Source organism: Saccostrea echinata, unplaced genomic scaffold (assembly GCF_033153115.1).
Source record: "Saccostrea echinata isolate AGI-Se365-2 ecotype Australia unplaced genomic scaffold, CSIRO_AGI_Sech_v1 ptg000009l, whole genome shotgun sequence".
NCBI classification, from domain to species: Eukaryota; Metazoa; Mollusca; class Bivalvia; order Ostreida; family Ostreidae; genus Saccostrea; species Saccostrea echinata.
Window position 1 is genome coordinate 53,147,979 of NW_026889758.1, and position 18,769 is coordinate 53,166,747.

At 33.2% G+C, this 18,769-nt stretch overlaps 1 protein-coding gene, 1 long non-coding RNA gene and 1 other non-coding gene across 4 annotated transcripts in view; 1 reads left to right on the plus strand and 2 right to left on the minus strand.

Moving 5' to 3' along the window:
• The window catches only part of LOC133183097 (uncharacterized), a 250,024-nt gene that overhangs the window by 186,534 nt on the left and 44,721 nt on the right, over positions 1–18,769 (plus strand). The window lies entirely within an intron of this gene.
• LOC133183091 (poly [ADP-ribose] polymerase tankyrase-like) overlaps positions 1–18,769 on the minus strand; it is a 43,386-nt gene that overhangs the window by 15,364 nt on the left and 9,253 nt on the right. For both annotated transcript variants that reach the window (XM_061318033.1, XM_061318032.1), the window contains 27 exons: positions 18,044–18,150; positions 17,542–17,698; positions 17,216–17,427; positions 17,020–17,119; positions 15,252–15,373; positions 15,069–15,101; positions 14,859–14,975; positions 14,277–14,426; positions 13,023–13,253; positions 11,787–11,898; positions 11,216–11,391; positions 10,981–11,066; positions 10,421–10,533; positions 9,486–9,732; positions 9,126–9,288; positions 8,870–8,946; positions 8,424–8,592; positions 7,138–7,215; positions 6,331–6,489; positions 5,552–5,672; positions 4,526–4,634; positions 4,148–4,412; positions 3,727–3,910; positions 2,600–2,656; positions 2,167–2,340; positions 1,521–1,819; positions 1,129–1,310 (listed from right to left, as the gene is read on the minus strand). In XM_061318033.1, the coding sequence (XP_061174017.1) occupies positions 1,129–1,310; positions 1,521–1,819; positions 2,167–2,340; positions 2,600–2,656; positions 3,727–3,910; positions 4,148–4,412; positions 4,526–4,634; positions 5,552–5,672; positions 6,331–6,489; positions 7,138–7,215; positions 8,424–8,592; positions 8,870–8,946; positions 9,126–9,288; positions 9,486–9,732; positions 10,421–10,533; positions 10,981–11,066; positions 11,216–11,391; positions 11,787–11,898; positions 13,023–13,253; positions 14,277–14,426; positions 14,859–14,975; positions 15,069–15,101; positions 15,252–15,373; positions 17,020–17,119; positions 17,216–17,427; positions 17,542–17,698; positions 18,044–18,150 (4,000 nt within the window). The remainder of the gene's footprint in view (positions 1–1,128; positions 1,311–1,520; positions 1,820–2,166; positions 2,341–2,599; positions 2,657–3,726; positions 3,911–4,147; positions 4,413–4,525; positions 4,635–5,551; positions 5,673–6,330; positions 6,490–7,137; positions 7,216–8,423; positions 8,593–8,869; positions 8,947–9,125; positions 9,289–9,485; positions 9,733–10,420; positions 10,534–10,980; positions 11,067–11,215; positions 11,392–11,786; positions 11,899–13,022; positions 13,254–14,276; positions 14,427–14,858; positions 14,976–15,068; positions 15,102–15,251; positions 15,374–17,019; positions 17,120–17,215; positions 17,428–17,541; positions 17,699–18,043; positions 18,151–18,769) is intronic.
• On the minus strand, positions 6,767–7,031 carry LOC133184053 (small nucleolar RNA U85). Its single transcript, XR_009720792.1, has one exon. It is a non-coding gene; the product is annotated as a small nucleolar RNA U85 (small nucleolar RNA).

Genomic DNA, 18,769 nt, shown 5'->3' on the forward strand with positions numbered 1-18,769 from the left:
AAAGTCCATTACACATGACATGTGCTTGACTGATTCGTAATGTTATTGATAAATACAACAAACACATAAAACGAAATTTTATCTACCGGGGTAATCTTTCTGGTCTGACAACAACATAAATGTCCACAAGTGAACCAAACTTCGTTAAGTTCGTAAGTTCCATGCCTTTTCAGTAGTATGCAATTAGTGAACTTCGATCCCGATCGAATGTGAACTCAATTAATAGCAATCGCTATCGGGATCGAAGTCCGGATTTTATGTACAGCTTCCGTCTTGAAACTACCGATTAACTTTCAACCGTCATTTTTTTTTTTTTAATAATTTAGAGACTCTTTAGAGACTCCTTTATATTAAAATGCACTTGTCCAATCGGACAAGTGCCCAGCAATATTCACTTGTCCGTAATTTTTTTTCACTGGTACCGGACAAGCGTTAATGTCGAGCCCTGACACTAAAGCGGGCAAAAAGAGTCATTTTCTCATACTATAATGCTATTTTTCAATATGAGTGGGTCTTCACTCCACCTTTTTGAAAGTTAATCCTCAAAGTTTGCATAAAAATATACATTTTTCGGTTACCAAAAATATGGAGCAATGACCCACTATACCTTAAAAATATACTTTTATGACATAACATTCGCATCTTTTCAAGAAATACTTGAAGTCCATTAAGTCAAGGGTCATATCACAAACATGATTTAAATGCCGCTCTTCATCAGGACTTGTGTAGTCTAGTGGTTAGCGTGCTAGTCTCGAAAGAAAATAATACTCAGGATTTTTATTGCCAGGGTTTGAACCCCATGAATACCACATATTAATTTTTTTAATAAAAGAATAAATTTTGCCGAGAAAATTTTCCTCAGAAAAGTTTTGTTTATCATAATTTCATAAATTTCAATAATGAGAACTTTACTCTAAATACTAAATTCACAAACTGAACATGATTTTTATATATATATCTGAAGCTATAGGCTTTCTGCACGCTATGTTCGCCGATCTCCTTTCTGGTATGAATCAAACGAGATTTGAATTCTTAATACAATGTTATAAAAGTAGCTTTAAAAATACTATATTACGGATGTCAACTAAATAAAATAGACAAACACCACTTCTGCTTGTAAAGCCTTACCCTACATTCTTGAGGGCACAGCAACTGTCTGGTAAAACTTTCTTCTCCAGCTTTCCATCAACCTCCATATCCTCTGCAGCATACTTTTTGAGAAGAGCTTCAGCATCAGCATGATAATCTACCTTGTCTGCTTTCAACAGATTGTCATTTAATTCAGAATTGCTTGCAAAGGTTGGTTTCTCCTTTGAATAAAAAAAAAAAATTATTCATAAATAAATTTTCCAAGCTGAAAATTATTTTATATTCATGTACATCATAAATAAATAATGAACCAACGAACCTATTGTGCATTTATACAGTACACATAAATGCTTTTACTCTTTTCATTTAAATGATGCACAATTTTGTTGCTCCTTAAGAAGTTATATGTAAATACTAGTAATTTCTCTAACCATTTTGTCCTTCTCGACACCAGAGAGTTCCTGAAGAACGGCTGCCAATTTACATGCCCCACGGATCAATGCATGATCCAAGGGAGATAACCCAGCATGGTCCTTCTTTTGTATTTCTGCTCCACATTTTGCAAGAACAGTCAGAATTTCCACATTATCAAAAGTTCCCACTTCCAGTGGACACACAGTGTGATGCACGGCTGTCCATCCCTGCTGGTCAGTAGCATTCACATTAACGTCACTCGTTTTTGTAATTGTCTTTTCTTTGTTTGCTTCCCACCATTTTTCATTTTCTGAAACTGAGAAGATTTTGAAATAATTTTGTTTATTTGTCAATTCCAAAGTAAAACTATCAGCTCTGCATAATTTTTCAATCCTTCAAATTGCTATTACACTCCACCATTCATTATGAACTTGATATGCAAAACAAATTATTCATGGGGATGAATTTTTTAAAAGCTAGTACCTACATTCTATATTCTATATTTTGTACAATAACTCCCATTTTCCGTATCTCTCCAAAATATAAGTATTTGTTTGCATTTTGTTATAATCTTCATAATATTCCCCAATTTTACTTGGGTGTACCCTCCTACCACATAAACTGAACCAAAAAATTATTTCTTTAGCATGGAGTACTGTTTACCTGTTTGACTCTTTTCTTTGCTTATAGACTTCTCCTTTGAGGTGATTTTGATGATAGAGGGGAACCTCTCTGGCACCTCCTCCTCTTCTTCTTCCTCCTCCTCCTCTAAGATGTCTGTATCTCTATCACTGTCCTCATCCTCATCACTGTGGTCCGAGTTCTCAACTTCATCCTCTACAAATATAAATTGTGTAAATATGAAACTTCTCTCCGTAAATCATAAACAGAAGAAATCAATTCCCTATATGTGACAAAAAATTATTTAAGCATGAAATCTGTTTTAAATCTTATTACATGTATTTATATAACAAATGTTATTTCTGCTTGCTACATGTACTAATGTTGATTCCCAATTTTTCTGTCAGTAATGCATTACAGGAATAATAGTAAGTCAGATATTTTTAATCTATATTGTAAATAATCAAGTACTTACCATTTTCATTTTGCTCCTGATCACTTTCCTCTTTCTCAGATTCAAATGGCTCATTTTCTGAAAATTCACAATTAAGAAAAAATGAAAATACTAGCTAGAAAATACATTTAACAGAACTTGAAACTTCGAAGTTTTGCAATAGTGCAGCAAGTAACAAAACTACATGTACAGTGTGTGCATCTTTGTTTTTTTTTCTTCAGCACAAGAAGTACTCAAGTAAAATTTTACCTGGCTGTGTATGAATATACATGTTTAAGTTGAATAAGATTTTATTTCTTTCAATTCATTATAACATAAAATTTTACTGCTATTATTTCATCTCCTTTAATATGCTTAACAACATTAAAAGTAACACACTGTAGTTCTTAGTTTTTATTGTTTAAATACCTTGGACACACTGGAGACCCTGTTACATGTATTTTATATACACGTAGATGAGACATCGTCAAATTTTCAATTATTGTTAAAGCTTAAAGATATACATGCTACAATTTGCGTCAGTTAAAAATAAAGTTGGAAATATATTTATTTTACATTAAGTTATGAAAATGCTGTAAATTACACAATCGAAAGTGAACACGTTATAAAGATGTCAAATTATAATTATTTATTTTCCTTCCAGGAAAGTAATGCCTCTATTTAAATTTATGCATCACGAGACACCACTGCTACTTTTAGATCGATAAACATGGCGTCAAGAAAACGATGTAAGCTTTTTGGTATACAATAAAAATACAATAACTTTGACATGGATGGCAAATGATACTAATCTTTTTAAGCAGTCGGTATTCACCATCTACTCTGTAATGACAGATATTATCCTTTTATTGATAATTGTAGTCAAAATGCAATGTACCTCGTCGTCTTTCATTTCCGTGGACATGCATTTCTAAACTGTTTTTGCACTTCATCAATATTCAAGAAAAGGCAGCAATTAGTAATTGCAGATCTTGCTTAACAGTTTTGAAATTGCAACAGATAATTTAATAAAACTTTGTGGAAAGTATTTTTTTTTTCATTACACAATGTTTCTCAAATAACTTAAGCATTTTGTTCACATAAAAAAAATTGGCATTTATATAGCATGTATATCTTTAAGTATTATAGTTAAGCTATTAATAGCTCACCCTCCTCCTCACTTTCTTCTTTCTCAGATGATACATCATCATCGATTGGTCTGATCTGGAAGACATGGCGCGAGTGTTGTTTTGACAGAGAGAAGGGAACTTTTCCTACTTGGGGGCTATTACTCGTTTCCCCATCATGACAGTAGGAATTATTAAGCAGCAATTTAACAAGATTGACATCATTCTGAAATCAGTAAATACTTACATGTACATGTCTAATGATGTCAGGTAATATCTGCAATACTTAACACACAATTTGGCTTATAAAAAATGCGAAAACATCTTATTAAACTACATAACAAAACAATAAAAGAATACATTTAAAAAACAATATTGTCCTATCAAAAGCAATTTAAATACACCTTTGTGGAAAAAATCTACTTTTACTTTCCTTTCAAGCAACCTTGCAATATACATGTACCTTTTTCACTGCATGCATCATTGGTGTGATTCCCTGACTGTCAGCAAAGTTAGCCGAGGCTCCATGCTTCAGCAAGTACTTGCTCAGTTCAAAGTGAAAGCCACTGATGGCTTGAATTAGGGGTGAGATTCTATATGAGCTGGCAGTGGTCAAGTAGTTAGGAGTGTCTTTTGATATGACATCAAAACTTGGATAATCAGGCATTGGGAAATCACATAAAAAGTCCAAACTAGCTCCTCTATCACTTAATAGTTTCAGCCATTTTCTGTCAAAAAATATATCCCATGAAAACTCAAGTGCATTTAGCAAATGATGCTATATTAGATACATGCTTTCTAAATGTTCACTGACTTTATTAAGAAAAGCAATTTTACTTACTCGCTTTCACTTGATAAGGCTTTTGTGAAATCAAAGCCCCAGAAATATGCTGCCAGTACTGTCCTATCAAACTTGTCTTTCTTGTTTGGTTCAAAGGTTTTGTCATTTTCTGTAAGTCAAAATAAAATCTAATTAAAGTTTTTATTCTTGTAGCTATATTACAATTTCATACTTCATTCATAATCAAAGATTTTTCAATAGGTTCTAGCTTTGCCTAAAAAATTGCAGCTATTTCTATGTTTTGTTTTGTTTTTTTTGTAATCAAGGCAACACCCACTTAAGTGAAAACAAAACCAATGTACAGAATTGTAAATCTTGGTGTGGTCTAATTGTGTATACCAAGATTTACTGAAAATAGATCAAAGCTGTAGGAGTAGAGTTTTAAAATAAGTTTCAAAATTCAGTAATCATGGCAACACTGCTGATTGAAAAAAAATATGTATCTTGGAAAAGTATGACAAGAAATTGGATCAAACTGTAGAAGTCGCCTTTTGAATAACTGTTTACAGACTGACAGGTACTCTGGTAGTAGAGGTATTGAACAATGGACATCTTATCATATGCTCTACTTATCTCTTGCAAATAGAGCTAAAAAGTGGTTCTCAGGCTAAAGCAATACTTGTATATTTAAAAAATCAAATCAAATGCTTTGTGCAGGCAAATAAATTAGCCTAGTAACTGTAAACAAACTTAATTTGCGGTAATTATCCTTGAGTTTACATATTTTACAAATTTCCTTTAGCTCTTTTTTTTAACCAATCATTCATTTTAATCTGTATTTGTAAAAATGTTTTCTAAAATAATACTTGGATTAAAGTATTTGGGAGAAATCAAAGTATCAAAAATAAGCTATCAACAACATACATGTATTACACAAGACATTTGATTTCAGAAATCTGTCCTCAATCAGAAAATTGAATTTAAACCCTTGGCTTAAATGAGGAAAAATAAAAGATTTTTTCCCAAAAAACAAAATGTTGCCAGTTCAAGCCACTTAGCTCAAGAACCAATCTATTTTTTCCCTACCTATGTAGAATTTGGCTAGATTATATGGTTGGTGCTTTAATGCTGCATAATGTAGAGGAACACAACCATTTTCATCAGCCTGACTGAGTGACACTCCACGCGCCTTCAAAGCTTCTGCCATCTAAAAATCACATTCACTTCAGTTAAATTTCACACTTTTTAAGAAATTATACAGAAATTATACTAAATGCACCTGCAAGTACATTGTACAATGTTCATGTTTACACACTAAAATTGATAATTTGTAAAAGTGAACACGTTCAACTCATCTAACATGAAAGTTCATGGCAGTACAACCCAATCTACATTATGTAGGTTTTTCTGGGCATCTGTTTGTCAAATTTTGAATTTTTTCTTTATTTTTCAAAGTAAAAATTTCTGATATATTCTAACAAAACATGACATAATTAATTTCTTAATTACAATCATAAAAGTGTCATCTGTGTACTTGTACATTCATACAGTACATATTCTTTTTAAAAACAGATTAAAACTCTTAGCCAGAATTACTCTCCAGTTGTTCCCCTTGCAACAGTGTTACCAATTTCCACATGTTATCATATAGGTAACTTATTCCATTCTATACTTACAGTTTTTTTAATCTACAGCACAAACAGTATCAATTTTTTCTAAACAATATTATCAAGGGTATCATATATTTATATTTGTATACTGTAATATTTACTATCCAATCTAGGAAACCTCCAGCATCCCCAATTGGACTACAAGAAAGACTCCAAGTTACTGACTGGGTACGTGAAGTTGTATATTGGTCTTACCTGGTACTGTGACTCCACCTCATTGGGTGTGATATCACAGAGAGCCAGAATGTGGAACAAATTCTGTTTTTTCTCATTCAGCATGTGAACTTTACTGTTGTCCTTGATCCTTTTCAGCACCCTCATTGCCACATTGAATTTATTCACCCTCAGGGCTGCCTGTCATCAGAAATTGCTTTTTTTGACAGTTTGATTGCATAGTTTCTATATATCTCAATGATAAATTCAGAATGAAAGTTTGATTACATTGTTCTTTTCAACTCTGATGACCTCAGAGGCGCAGAGGTTGTGGATAAGCTATGCTTTATGATAAAGATAGCAATAAGTCACTCAAGACTCAAGTGATCAAATAAATTGTCTTTATAAATTCTTCTTAAACTACCAGTACACTTGATAAACTGTGAAAATACATACATGTAAATGTACTTACAATCTTTGCCATCAGATTACTAAAGAATCTTCAAACACTGTTTCATATCAGTATAATGGACTTCACAAAAATTCACCCCTGTTTGCCACACACAGAGACTCTGTTCCCACAACTCAGGAACAGAAATGTCTGCAGTTGACATATCTACTCTATGTTTCGCCTTACAAACACTGCACAATCTCAGTACAGCATTCAAGATTCAAAACAATTTACTCTGGTTGATAATTTTGAAAACAATGTTGCTCAGGAGAGTTTTCTATCATCATCTGGCAAAGCTTGCGAGTTGCTAATGAATAACTTCTATACAAGAGGTCAGATTTAATTAAAGGTGTGGTATGTGTTACAAGTAAAATTTGTTTTATTTCAATTGCATTTACCTCGACCATAGAGGCATTAATATCACCTGCTTCCAGAACCATGTAGGCCACTCCCTGCTGCTCTTTTTTAATACAGTCCTGTAGAGAAAATATCACACACATATTAAACTACATGTAAATAATACACAGATTTCAAAAAAAATTAACAATCTTAAGAAACAATAGGACTATGTAAAGGGTTATTCTGGTAAAAAAAATATATATCAGAAGGGTAAAACCCTTCTAATTTATATTCCTTGAACACTTGTAGACGTTAGAATGCACATGCATGTATGTATGTCTATATAAATAATCAAATAAGACAGATTATTTTATCATAATATTAAATTATCTCACCTAATTGTCAATTAATTAATAATTGACAAATGGCCATACTGTTGTTGGTACATTTATACTTTTTGTAAACATAAAGGTACAAGTTAACAATACTGCAACTTTACTTTGGTTAGCTGTAGTACTGTAGTGTTATGGTTTTATATTTTAGTCTTTGACCCTAACGCTACAGATCCCGTAATGTAAATAAAGTGTAATTTACGGCGCAAAATTTCCTGTGCACTTTTGGGATGCATTTCGCCACTTTCCAGCATTGGTCAATCAACGACCTTTCATCCCCTAATTCTAGACATATTCTTTAACCAACCTGTATATTTTATCCACCTTCTAACCATTTATAGTCGTCTCTACAGACCAATAAACTTGTTATGCCATCCGACAATAAATTCACAACAAGCGAGTTTATTGGTTTGAAGAGACGACAATAAAGGGTAAGGAGGGGGATAAAATATATATAGATATCGTTGATTGACCAATGCTTGAAAGTGGCAAAATACATCTTCAAAGGAAATCTTGCGCCGTAAATTGCACTTTATTTACGTTAAGGGATCTGTAGCGTTAGGGTCACTACAGTTCTACAGCTATACTTTGGCAAGACCTATCTAAGACAATCACATCACTTCCTTTTCCGATTTACACAATAGCGGTTGCAGCAACAAGTTAACAAATTTGTAACATCGGCAGCTATCAAAGAATTGTTAAGCAGAAGAGGGTCAAGTATGTTTGATGTTGTATTATCGATATGTAACAATAAAATGTCTTTCTTTCTTTGTTAGTATGGGAATTAACATTGCTGCTAAGGCAAAAAAAAAAAATCACATAACCTGCGTAAGCAGCTTATGTATTTTTTCTTCAACAGCTGCAACATTAATTCCCATACTAACAACCAAAGAAAGCATTTTCATGTTTACATGTACATCAACCTAATGCTTTAAACACCAAATAAAACTGACCTGAAATACTGAGAATTCCTTTTTCTCTACAACTTCTACTTGTTTGGCATGCTTCCACACCCAGTTGTGAGGCTCTGGGGGTTTGGTCTCCGTATCCTCAAACTTCAGGGCCTCGTGTATTACCTTCTCATTCACACTTGCTCCCTTCTGGATCAACATTATTGCACAACTAAAATCAAAATCAGGATACGTTATGTAGCTTGGTATTCTCTCATACTTTATACTGATAAAATTTTGACCCATATACTTATTCCTCATGATCTGTGCGCAAATACAAAACATGCCAAATTCACCAGAAACATAAATAGCTTTTTTAAAATACCTATGTCTGGGAGAATTTAAAATAAGGTAAAATCCTTTTATGAAAGGGCAAAAATAGCATAGCGTGAAAATACAAGCTAAACTACTGTATATATAAGTGAAAATTTAATTAAGAACTCTCTTACCTATCATGACCTTTGCTAACAGCTAAACTCAATGGGGTGTTACCATTGATATCTTTCCTGTTTATTTCCACATTTCTCTAAAAGAAGATTAACAAATGAAGTTAAAATTTACAGGTTTGCACCAAAGAAAAAAAATTTCTTTAGACTTGTTTCCTTCACAAATTCATTTACTTTGCTTCTATTCACATTACAACGATCTCTGACGAACACTATGCAAGTTCAAAAACTATGTGTTTCATGTAAATCTCTCAGGCACCTGCTGAAGGAGATGGATACAGCAGATTGTGGCTCCCCTTTGTGCTGCTAAATGAAGAGCTGACTGCCCGTTTTTATCTGCATCATCAACATGTTCCCCTTTCATGGCACTGGTCAGCACTGTACACAGTTCTATTGGGTCCAAAGTTGAGGACTTGCCAAATCTAATAATACATTACATTTTTAAATATGAAGAAAAAAAGAAAGGATTGTCATATGAACATGTAATTGTAACTGTTAAAACTGTCCTACATGTACACGATAATTATTGTACCTCCATATTAAATTTTATATATAAGCCTGATGTAATCAATTATTTTTTCTATATGCTTGAAAAAAAAAATATGGCACTAAAGATTACCTGTCAACTTTGTCAAATAAGTAGTGTAATGGGATTCTATTCAAACTACACTTTAGAAAGAGATCTGCTTTGTTGTCAATGAGAAGTTCCTCCATAGCTGTGCTGGCATCAGCTGTTCCTAGGTTGCTGCTGACACAGTAATGCATCGGGGTTCTGTTCCATTTGTCCGTGGCATTTACTGCTGCTCCGGCCTTTAAGAGAGCTTCAGCTATGTTGATCTTCTGTGATAATAAGGCACCTGAAGATCCTGTGAAAGATTTTGTAATTTTAACTGACTAGAAATATGTCCATAAGACCCAATGCTCCATCCAATGATACATGTTTATAAATATGGAGATGAAATATTCAAGATGCAAGATGAATCAAGAAACAAGCATTAACCAAACCAGTCATGTTGGGAAACATTAGTTTTCAAGAATAATTCAGATATTTCATTTTCAAAGATTTCTACATAGCAAATTAGTGCCATCCTTTTGTAGAATGTATAAAACTTGCATTGCCTGCCTGACGGTCACACTTTAATGTACAGTAAAACTTGGTTATAACGAAGTCACAGGGACCTGTGAAATTACTTTGCTATACCCGTAACTTGTTATATCCATATAAGGAATTCATAAAATTTACATGTATATAACTGGAAATCCAAGATAACTTTGCTATATTCGTGAATTCGCAAGATCCGTTTGTACTAAACAAGTTTTACTGTAATGTGTAGTCCATCTTCAATCATATTTTTGAGTTAATTTCTTTAAACGGTGAATGTCAACATTCTCACTTATCATTTTTCTTCCATGTTTACTATTATCAAACAATTTTCTCATCAATTTAAAGACTGTTTTTTATTTTACCACTTTAAAGAACACCTTTTTTAGCCTAATTCAATTAAAAAGCTTGATAAAGAAATATCCTGATTGTAACACCATCTAAATACATACCTGTCCTGAGTGCTACTTCATGTAATGGTGTTCTCATGGTTTCTGTGTTTCGACAGGTTGAAATGTCATTTAAAGCTGCCAAGATTAGTTTCAGCATTTCATCTGTTCCATTTCTGTAAAAAGTAGCATCTGATTGGTAAGTTGTTAAAAGTATTCACCAAAAAAGATATTTTTGTTGATATTTTGAAATAGGAAATAATTTTTCAATAATGTTCACAAAATGCTTGTGGTTGTGAACTGCAATATACCTTCACGTTTGGCAATCATGGAAAAAAAAATATTCTTTTACTTGCCAAAGAAAAGGTAATTTTACATTTACTGTAAAATCACATATTTTGTGGGGTCATTTTTTTCGTGGTTTAAGGATTAAATATTACTAGTTCTTGAAAATGCAATTTTGTGGTCGAAAATGTGTTGCCCCAATACATATGTAGTTTCTGCATTTAGTGGAGGACATGAATTTGTGAGTCTCTTTATATCATGAAAACCAAAACTATCAACCCCCAACAAAAATTAAATTTCACAGTATATACATGTAGTACATGTACTGTATTACTCACAGTGCTATTGTGTTTACAAGGCTCACTTTGGTTCCTTTCTCTTTATTCACAAAATAACCAACATCTGTTTTGGCCCCAGCTTCTATCTACAAGAAAGAGAAGTTACCTGTACTTTAACCATAATGCTCATGACAATCACAGCGGATTTAATTACAATGTTACATAACCACAATTTTGTACAGAAATAAATTCTATTGCTTTTCTGCCATGATTTATTTAGCATTTTGTTCCTTACCAGCATTTTAGCTATTTCTAGTGAATTCTTAGTCACAGCCAGAGCAAGCGGTGTTTTCCCCTCACTCTCAGCACTCTCTAGGTTTGGCTTCTGTGTGACGAAAAATTTTAAGCCTTTTCCCTCATTGTCCCATGCTGCAGCTGCCTGGACCATAAAGTGAACTGGAGTGTACAGTCCTAAAATAAGAATGTATAAAGGCTCATTACAGATCAAAATGCATATCAACCAAAGTTTCATAAAGATTTGAAGCTACAATTGTTCTACCTGTCAATCACACCTAAATTTTTGTATACCTGACACTGATACATGTTGAATACCAGCAACGTGTCAAAGAGAGTCTTTGCTCCAACCTACATGCATTTTATCAACCCAGCTTAACATATCAATCACTTAGATATTCCGATTTTGCCCAATTAATTAGACATTTCCAGGTTTGACTATCTTCCTTTAGAGAACCGAATGCTAACTGCTGATTTTTTTCAGTGGAACAAATCAGCATTACAGTCATTATACATGATATATACACATGTGCATGTATGTACTAAAATATTATCCTATACACTTTAATTACCACATCTGCCTTTCTCCTTTTCTTTCACACACTGGTTACAGTTTACCCTTGTTATCTCAATAAGTGTCTTTATATAATCCAAACAATACTGGTCACCACAACTTTCTTGTTTCTGAAAAAAGAAATGGCAAATAATTTCATCTGGAATTTTGGTTTATCAAGTTAATATATATATATATATATATATTTGAATGATGAATTCTAATCTTGTATGGTAATTCTTCCCTTCAATGGAATAATTTTTTTTTGCTTAGAATTCTTATGTTAACAAGAAATCCTAAAATTTTTGCAACATCAACATGTAAATAAACTGAACCAGTCCCCTACATAAATTGAACCAGTCCCCTACATAAACTGAACCAGTCTCATACATAAACTTAATTATTATACCTCTACTGATATATTCCCTGTATAACATAACATCGTTAGATGTGACTAATGCCCTAGAAATCGTTATGAATGGACTAATCCCTGTGCGTTAGTCAAGTGAACTAATCCCTGCTTCAAAAGCTAATTCTCAGTTATCCGTAATCCTCTAGATTTTACTTCTACATTGGTATGATATGTGAATGGACTAATCCCCATGTGTTAGTTCAGTGAGCTAATCCCTGCTTTGAAATCACGCTATCTGAATCCTCTAAATTTTATGTTTGTATCGGTATAATAAAACAGTTAAAAGTATATCATTGCAGGAGTTAGCAAGATTCCAGTTCCCCTCAACCAGGACTATTTCCCTCGGCTTCACCACGGGAAATAGTCCTGACCTTGGGGAACTGGAATCTTGCCAACTCCCTCAATGATATACTTTAACTGTATACTATTCCCCTACATAAACTGAACCATTCTCCTACATAAACTGAACCAGTCCCCTACATAAACCTAACCAGTCCCCTACATAAACTTAACCATTTCCCTACATAAATTGAACCAGTCCCCAACCTAAACTTAATCATTCCCCTACATAAACTGAACCAGTCCTCCTACATAAACTGAACCATCCCCCTACATAATCTGAACCAAACCCTTTTCTTTATCTATTTCCAAAAGCCCAAGCAAAGAACTGCCCTGCATGATTAAAGTCAACGGCTTATCTCTTAATTACTTCAGAACAAGCCGTTTAAACTAATATCACTTCCTGTGTACATACAGCACAAGATGAAACTGCAATAAAACAGGATTCTATTATTAAAGATGACTGCAAAACTGTGGACACCATATACATATACAGTATCTTACATTAAATAAGGATCCTCCTCTTCGAAATTGCATGTACATTTCACATGCCAACAGAAGGGGAGTGAACCCCTGATCATCATAATCATTAGCCATCTGCTGAAGCACACTAACAGCTGATTGGAAAGAGGCTTGTTTCTTCAGAGAAGGAATTTTGGCTGTTTGGGCATTTTTGACACCATCGACGTCCATACTTTCTTCAATACCATTTTCTTTCACATCATTTTTAGATGCCTGAAATGCAATTATATCATTTCATATGAATGCAAACAAAACTCAATTTAAATGTTTCTTTGAGGACAGAAAAATGAAAAACTTTATCAGATGAGGGATATTTATTACTCAAGAGTATTTTCTACATGTATTTTAAATGTAAGAAGTTAAAACTTTCATCAGATTTCTGCTGTGGCAATACATAGTCAAACCTGTGTTTTGTGACCCATAAAGGGAGGTAAAAAGGTGTTTATGCAGATCAGCATTAAAATAAAATAAAAATTTAAACAAGTGCCTGTTACTTCCAAGAGCAGATTGAAATTGAAAACCAAATCTCCTGTCTAGCACTGAAGCAATATCAATGTAATATTTTAATACCATGGTAAGTTACAAATTATTATTGAAGTACAATATACAAAATCTTAATCTGAGGGACATACATGTATATTTTATAAATACTATACAACTTGTTGGTATGCTCAACATGTTCTCAAATGACACTGAAACTGTAATACAACTTCACTTCCATAGAAAACTAATTCTTAAATTTAGGTAGAGGACTGAAATAAATGTCTACTGCAAACCATATTACTGTCTTATTTAATTTTTGAATGCGTGGGACAAAAAATAACTCTTAAGATTCTATAAATAATTAAGTTTAGATAAAGTGATAAAGTTAGATTGTGCAAGAGCTTAAAAGGCAATGGAATTTACCTGGGCAACTCTGGTGTCCTTAAAACAATATGTACATAGACGTTACCATAAAAAACATACTCTATTTATATGATGTAAGGCAAATAGTGCCAGTCTAAGAAATCCACCCAATTTTTCTACCTGCAGATTAACTGAAATTGTGATTTCAAATTATGCCCCCCCCCTCCCCCCCCCCCCCCCCCCCCCCGGAAAAAAATACCTTTAAAGTACACAGATATTTCTTTCAGTGATCAAAACAACACCATTCAACAAAGTCAAAACAGACATTCATTGAAGAGGCAGTCAAGGAACACTTTATCATCAACTCTTCAGGCCCCAGCTAAAAATTACCTCTTTATGAAAAGTTCTCAGGAGTGATGCTAGTTCATAAGAAGTACAGTGTGTTGTCAACAAGTGCAGAGAGTTTTGTCCCTTGTCATTTTTCTCAGGTGTGATAGCTCCTCCCTCCTCTATCAAAAATTTCACAAGTTTTGTGTTGACCTACAAAAAAAACATTCCAAAAATTAGTATTGATGATAGAAATTTATTATACATAAAAAGAACAAGATCTTCATGTTAAATTTATTAACTAATTGATTATTGCGTGAGTTGCAAACATCTTTGTATACATATAGTTGATTACCTTAAAAAAAAATTAACAATTTTCCCTTAAAAAGTCTACCTTCATGTGCATGCATGTCTAATATGCATCCAACACAAAAACTACACTCGATAAAATCTTGATAGGAAAAAATTTCCTTTCTATACAATTTTGTGTTGTGAAAAAATGCTGTTTGGGATACAATTATATGTGCAAGTCTTTTAAGAAATATTGTTAATTGTATACATAAAACATAAATCTTCTCCCCCTCCCTGTGTAGGAGTCCAAAATGTATGACAAAATCTACTATTTGGCAGACTGTTCATTCTTACCTTTGTAAGTGCCAGCATGATAGGAGTTTGTCCAGTTTTGGTTTTTGCCTTTGGACTACAACCTGCTTTTATCAGCAGCTTAGCTATGCTTATGGTAATATCCATCCGTGAATCATCCTGAAAATTAAAGTTAATCAAATCGTCTTCAATAAATTTTAAGGCTCAAATCACAAAATAGTGCACTTTGAAAAGTACAGTATATGTACATACCTTCAAAACCGTATTATTACTCAAATGATGCAACTGAAAATAACAAAGAAAAAATAACTTCAACATTCTGGTCTATCAAAACATGGTAAAAATGTTTTTTAAAAATTATAATTTACTAATCATTCAAAAATGCAGCAAACTAAAATATGAGTAAACAAGCAATATTATATGAATTATACTTACAGCATTAAACCCATCGACGTCAACAATTGTGGGATCTGCTCCTTTATCCAAAATGAAAGACATCTGTTCCACAAGTCCCTTTACAATTTGACTGCTGCAAGCTATACTGATCAGAGTCTGACCTGAAATTCATGAAAAAGCATGAGTATAATACTTCATCAGGCCACCAAATACATGTGTATGAATACAGAAATACTGAAACCAAAAAAAGTTTTTTAATATTGTCAGAGGCGTTTACCCCTTTCTGCAGTTTTCAGTAAAGTTTGTGGTTTCCATCTGCAATTTGAGTATTTGTCCGTAATTTGAGATTTTCAGTTATCTTATTTTGGCAATACACTGGCTTAATTTTCCTGAACAATTGAATACCTTTTACAAAAAATATATTTAAATGGTTAGGCTATCCTCGTGTTTTGTCAACATGTAATTTGTCAATATGTAAATGATAATCTGCCAAGTTTGATTACTCAACACTCAGAGGCAGAGCAGAGGATCAAAGAAAAAATACATTAATTTTCCACTTTATAATCAGTAATGCCCCCTGTCCCTGGGGCCACACATTTCTCAATGTTGGAAAAGACACCCTTGCTCATCAAAACTATGCATTTACTTTGTTTCCTAATACACAGGAGCAGAGGAGAACATTTTTAAAGAAATAATGCATTTTCACTATATATTCAACAGAGCCCTACCCTAGCACCAGAACCCACCACTGACCCTGGGGCCATGACTATCACAATTTTGGTAGAGTCAATGCTTATTACAATCATGCCAACAGTTTGACTGCTTGATGTCTGTGAGTAAAGAAGAAGATTTTGAAGATTGCATTAATTTTGATGGTTTCTGACCCACCCCTCAGGCTCCATGGAGGCAGGGGCCATGAATTTCACAAATTTTACTCCCCTTTACCCATAAATGCTATATTCCAAAATTGGTTGAAATTGGTTCAGTGGTTCCAGAGAAGAAGCTGAAAATGTTCAAATGTTAACGGACAACAGACAAAAAAAGATAGCAATAGGTCACCTGAGTAAACTCAGGTGACCTAAAAATACAATTCTGAACATAGCCTGTGGGTGATATTCTCAGAAATAAATGTATATCCATAATACATGTTTTGACATTAAAATCTGGGATAAATACAGAATTTCCATAATAGTTAACAGCTCTGAATTGTGTATAGAAATATTAATCAAAGCCAATTTACTCTATACATGTAACACTAGTTCAATATGAGTAAACTCGTGGAAAAAATACTTAAGTACTACATGTATATCTTTTCACCTGTAAGTTAGGTCACTTATCAGTCAGGAGCATTTTTCAGATTTTAAATTTGGAGGAATCTGTAATTGACCCACTTATATATTGGTAAAGTTTTTTTTGTCAGAATATGTTTCTAATTTAATAGTATTCTACTATATTTACCTGTGTTTCAAAGAATGTTTAGGGTATGACATCAATATTTGATCTTTTATTCACCAGTACAATACACAAATATAAGACCATTAAAACCTAGAAGCATTGGAGTTATTTCAAAATTATTGTATTTCCTCCTCCAGAAAGATATTAAAATTTCTAGGACTTGCTTATGTCATACAGTTTTTGACCAAATTTTAACTCCCAAAAATCTGACTTATAGGCGATTATAAATGGTACGTGTAGGTGTATGCATACTCAGCACTTAACATAGACTGTAACTGTTATCTCTGCTGATAAGCAGAGAAGCAGTGGACTCTTTTCCCTTCAGAATTCCACTTTTTCCAAAATAAGATACCTGTGTCAATTTTGAAATTCACATCCACTCCAGGCATCTTCAGTAAGAAATCCACCAACCCCATGTGATCTTTCAAAAAGGCCACACCTACTGGTGTAAGCTAGGGGAAAAAATAAGGTAGCAACATTAATAATTCAATTCATTGTCAACAGGTTTTAGAATACATAGCACAGACCTTTATCATTAGATGATATACCTGCCAATCGTTTGCCACACTGGGTTTCGCTCCACCTTCATTGACCAGCAATTTAAGAACAAAGTACCACCCATAAGCTGCAGCATAATGTACCAGAGAATTACCAGAGCTGTCAACTCTGTTGGGATCAGCCCCCAAATACAACAAATACGATGCCACATTCGCATTCCCATTCATGACTGCATGAGTTAGGGCTGACCGTTTGAATTTGTCTGTAAGAGATTCATTGGTAAATTAAAATCAAGGAATGGAATATCAAGTATAAAGCTTTCATAATCTAGACAATTTCCAAAAGTGAAGAAAATAGTGGCAGAATGCTACAATACCTAGTTGTTCCACAGTGGCTCCCATCTGAATGAGTCGTCTTGCAATATCAAGATGTCCATGAGCTGCAGCTAGCATCAAGGGAGTTAACTTGTCCTTGCCAGCAGACAGTGCCTTGTTGACATTAGCTCCATGTTTCAAAAGAACATTGAGAAGTTTCTAAAATTACAAAACAAATACTCATTTAAATATAGTCTTTAATGTATTTGACCTTTTACCACATCAGTAAGCTGCCACATTCAATAATTTTTCAAAGAACTGACTCCAAAGACAAATTTTTTTAATAATTATTTACATCAGTGATTATTGATGACTAACAATCAATCCACAGAAGAAAAGTGCTAAATTTTTATCAGGATCAGTAACTCTCTGTTATGTTCTATGATCATTTCACATACCTGGAATGTGAATTTGTATGTTTCTACCAATACACAAAAAATATTTACACATACAACAAACAATACATTACAATGAACAAACAATACATTACAATGATTTACTGACCATATCCCCATTTTGTACAGCTATGTGTATAGGACAAATAGTTTCCCAGGTAGGTCTGTCCACTCCTCCTTCTCCCCATTTAGAGGTCAACTGGTCATCAGTATTCACTGAAATTTAAAGAACTAACATGAAACTAGAACTGTCAAATGGACTAATGTCCCCCACTTTTTTCAGAAATGGTACCAAGTCAATAAAGGTATTTTAAAGGTATTTTATGGATCTAGAGGAACTCTTTTTCTTTTTTTTTATTAAAATTGATTGACAGTCTGACTACCCAATTCCTACCCAATTCCAAGAGGATACAGAAAATACCTGCTTGATCAAAGATCAAAGATGCTCTAAAAGAAATGATTGAGAATGCTAGCTTTCCTACACTGAACTCCTTAATCAATCTTTAACTGAATACATGTCCACTCATTACTTAGAATATAATAAATGCCCTTCTTACTCACAGAAAAATGTTTAATCTTTTATTCTCTGCAATAATCAATTTTGTTTTGATACAAATGTATTAACAAGAATATACATTTAGGAAAGGTCTAATAAGGACAATATCTGATGCCCAATCCTGTAATGAAGTAACTTTAGTTTGATACAACAAGTAACAATTTAAATTGTACATGTATTCTTCTAAATTTTAAGTAACAATTTAAATTAAAAATTTGTTTAATCTTTTATTCTCTGCAATAATCAATTTTGTTTTGATACAAATGTATTTACAAGAAT